Source organism: Coffea eugenioides, chromosome 2, assembly GCF_003713205.1.
Source record: "Coffea eugenioides isolate CCC68of chromosome 2, Ceug_1.0, whole genome shotgun sequence".
Lineage (NCBI taxonomy): Eukaryota > Viridiplantae > Streptophyta > Magnoliopsida > Gentianales > Rubiaceae > Coffea > Coffea eugenioides.
The window spans coordinates 55,130,729-55,133,209 of NC_040036.1; the positions used below are offsets into that span (position 1 = coordinate 55,130,729).

Below are 2,481 nucleotides of genomic sequence, written 5' to 3' on the forward strand. Positions count from 1 at the left end.
AAACATGAATAACCAAAATGTCCTTCATTTCAATTCATAGTTGGAATTGCCAGCATCAAAATAGCTAAGAAGACAACCAACCTCGAGGTTAAAGTGAAACAAATGCAACTAGAAAGCATATTAGAAGGAACCATAACTTTTCCTCTTACTTTTCACTTGATTTCATCAAAATTTCAGCTTATACGCTATCAACAAAGTGCACGCAATAAATCACATGTAACCTAAGTCCAAATCATCCCTTTATCTCACTTATTTCACAAGAAAGGAAGTAGTAAAAATTTCAGCAGCACTTCCCCTTGTTTTCTTTAGTTTTCCATCCAAAATCAACACCAAATTTCATTTCAATTCCACCTCAATCGCAACCACAAGTCATAAGCTATAAAATACACTTGATTAAGGCCACAAACCATCCCCAAATAGCCAATTCATAGCTCAAATATCAACCACGTCAAAGCTGAATTTTTTGAAACCCTAACCTGAAAATTTCAAATACAAGCTGGAATTTTCCTCAAGCAAAGCCAAACTAACATATAAAAAGCTAGATAATCCACATGGCAAAACTACCAAATCATGGCCAAGCTCAAGCATCATATAAAGGCTGAAATTTCACCATAAAAGCTGAAAATTTCAAATCACCTCTTTAAACCATGAAATTTCTCATGAAAACTACCAAAATTCAACTCTAAAACCACTAGTATGCAAGTATTAGAAGTAAAAAGAAGTTTCTTGCCATAGTTACCTTGAAACCCCAAGGAAATGGAAACCAAGTGCTTGTCTCCCAAAAATCTCTTCACTAAAGCATTTGATCTTCCTTGGATATCACTTTTTATGGAGTATTTTGTAAGACTAATAGTTAAACTCAAGATTCAAGCAAGAAATTTGAGGTTGAAGATGAAGTTTCCTTCCCTTTTTTTTCTCTCAATGGTTCGGCCAAAAGAGGGGAAAGTGATAGGATTTTTTTGTCAATTTTTGGTTAATTAAAGAGGTAAGAAAGTCTTTAGTCAAAGTCAAAGGTCCAAGACCTTTGTGACAAATGGTTAGCCAAGATTAATTCTTATCTTGTTGTCTTCCAAAGGCTAAGCTATCTAGCTAACCTCTAAGTATCCCTTAGCACCTTATAAAATAATATCCCTTTATGCAAAACTCCTACTAATCTTCAAAAATTTACACTTACCGCATTAGCGAGTCCTACTTCCAAAATGCATTTCGAACTTAGCATGAACTAACTTATACAAGGAAAATGATTTAAAAACTTGACTCACTTATAAAAATGTCTAGAAAATTAAGGTAATAAAGTAAAGTATAGAAAATATATTCGAAGAAATAAAATACAACAATATAAAATAAGGAAATTTTTGGGTCCTCACATCTTACTCTTTTCCACAGTCCTTTCATTATGATCTCTTTTGCATTGAGTGGACTTTTCTAGATGAAGGATGCTGAGGATGCTGAGGATGCTGCCTACCTATAGAGAACATAATCAGTTCTCATGTATTTTGCTTTTAGAACTTTGCTCACTAATATGTTTAGCTTTAGTAAGATTCTCCACAATTGCTTTGCTAACAATGTTGTGTTAAAATGCTCCAAATCCCTGAATCCTAAACCTCCTTTCCCTTTTATCTCAGTTATGCTCCTCCATTTTATCCAATGAACTTTTCTTTTTTGGTCATCTATTCCCCACCAGAAGTTGGCAATTTGCTTACAGATATCCCTGCATAATCCCTTTAGAAGCTTGAAGCAAGACATTGTGTGGTTGGGTAAGGCTATCACCATTGCTTTCAGTGATTTGCCTATCACCATTGGAAGTCCAAGATACTTTCCACTATACGCTTCCTTTAGATTTCCTAGCTTTCCACAGATTGTTCTTCTAATATCCAAATTTGTATTTCTGCGGAAGTAAGCAGCAAATTTATCAAAGTTCACTTGTTGGCCTAAAGCTTTTGCATATTTCTCCAATATATCTTTTAGCACCTGAGCTTCCTGAGGTATGGCTTTGCAGCAAAGCAGTGCATCATCTGCAAAGAATAGATGAGAAATTCCTCGACAGTTCCTAGCTACCTTGATTCCTGTAATAGCCTTGTCAGCCATAGCCTTAGCTGTCATGCAAGATAATCCTTTAGCACAGATTAAAAATAGATATGGGGACAATGGATCTCCTTGGCTAATGCCTCTACTTGGCTATACAAAACCCACATTTTCACCATTCAAGTTGAAAGAATAGGTTACTATAGACATACAGTTCATAATCCATTTGATCCAAAGGGGACAAAAACCCAATTTGAATATCATTCTACCCAGGAAGACCCACTCTACTTTGTCATAAGCTTTGGACATATCAAGCTTAATAGTCATGAATCTTTCCCTTCCTCTACTTTTATTTCTAAGGTACTGCATGACTTCATGGGCTAAGATGACATTATGATGACCCCACCTCTCCCTAGGACGTACCTTGATATTTAGTGGACCGCCTGCCCAACTCGC

At 35.8% G+C, this 2,481-nt stretch overlaps 1 protein-coding gene across 1 annotated transcript; it reads right to left on the reverse strand.

Annotated features, from left to right (window-relative positions):
- Positions 1 to 1,461: 1,461 nt before the first annotated feature.
- Positions 1,462 to 2,088, reverse strand: LOC113759907. The gene has a single exon (XM_027302485.1). It carries the CDS (start codon positions 2,086 to 2,088, stop codon positions 1,462 to 1,464), a length of 627 nt encoding a protein of 208 aa, XP_027158286.1.
- Between the last annotated feature and the right edge of the window lie 393 nt (positions 2,089 to 2,481).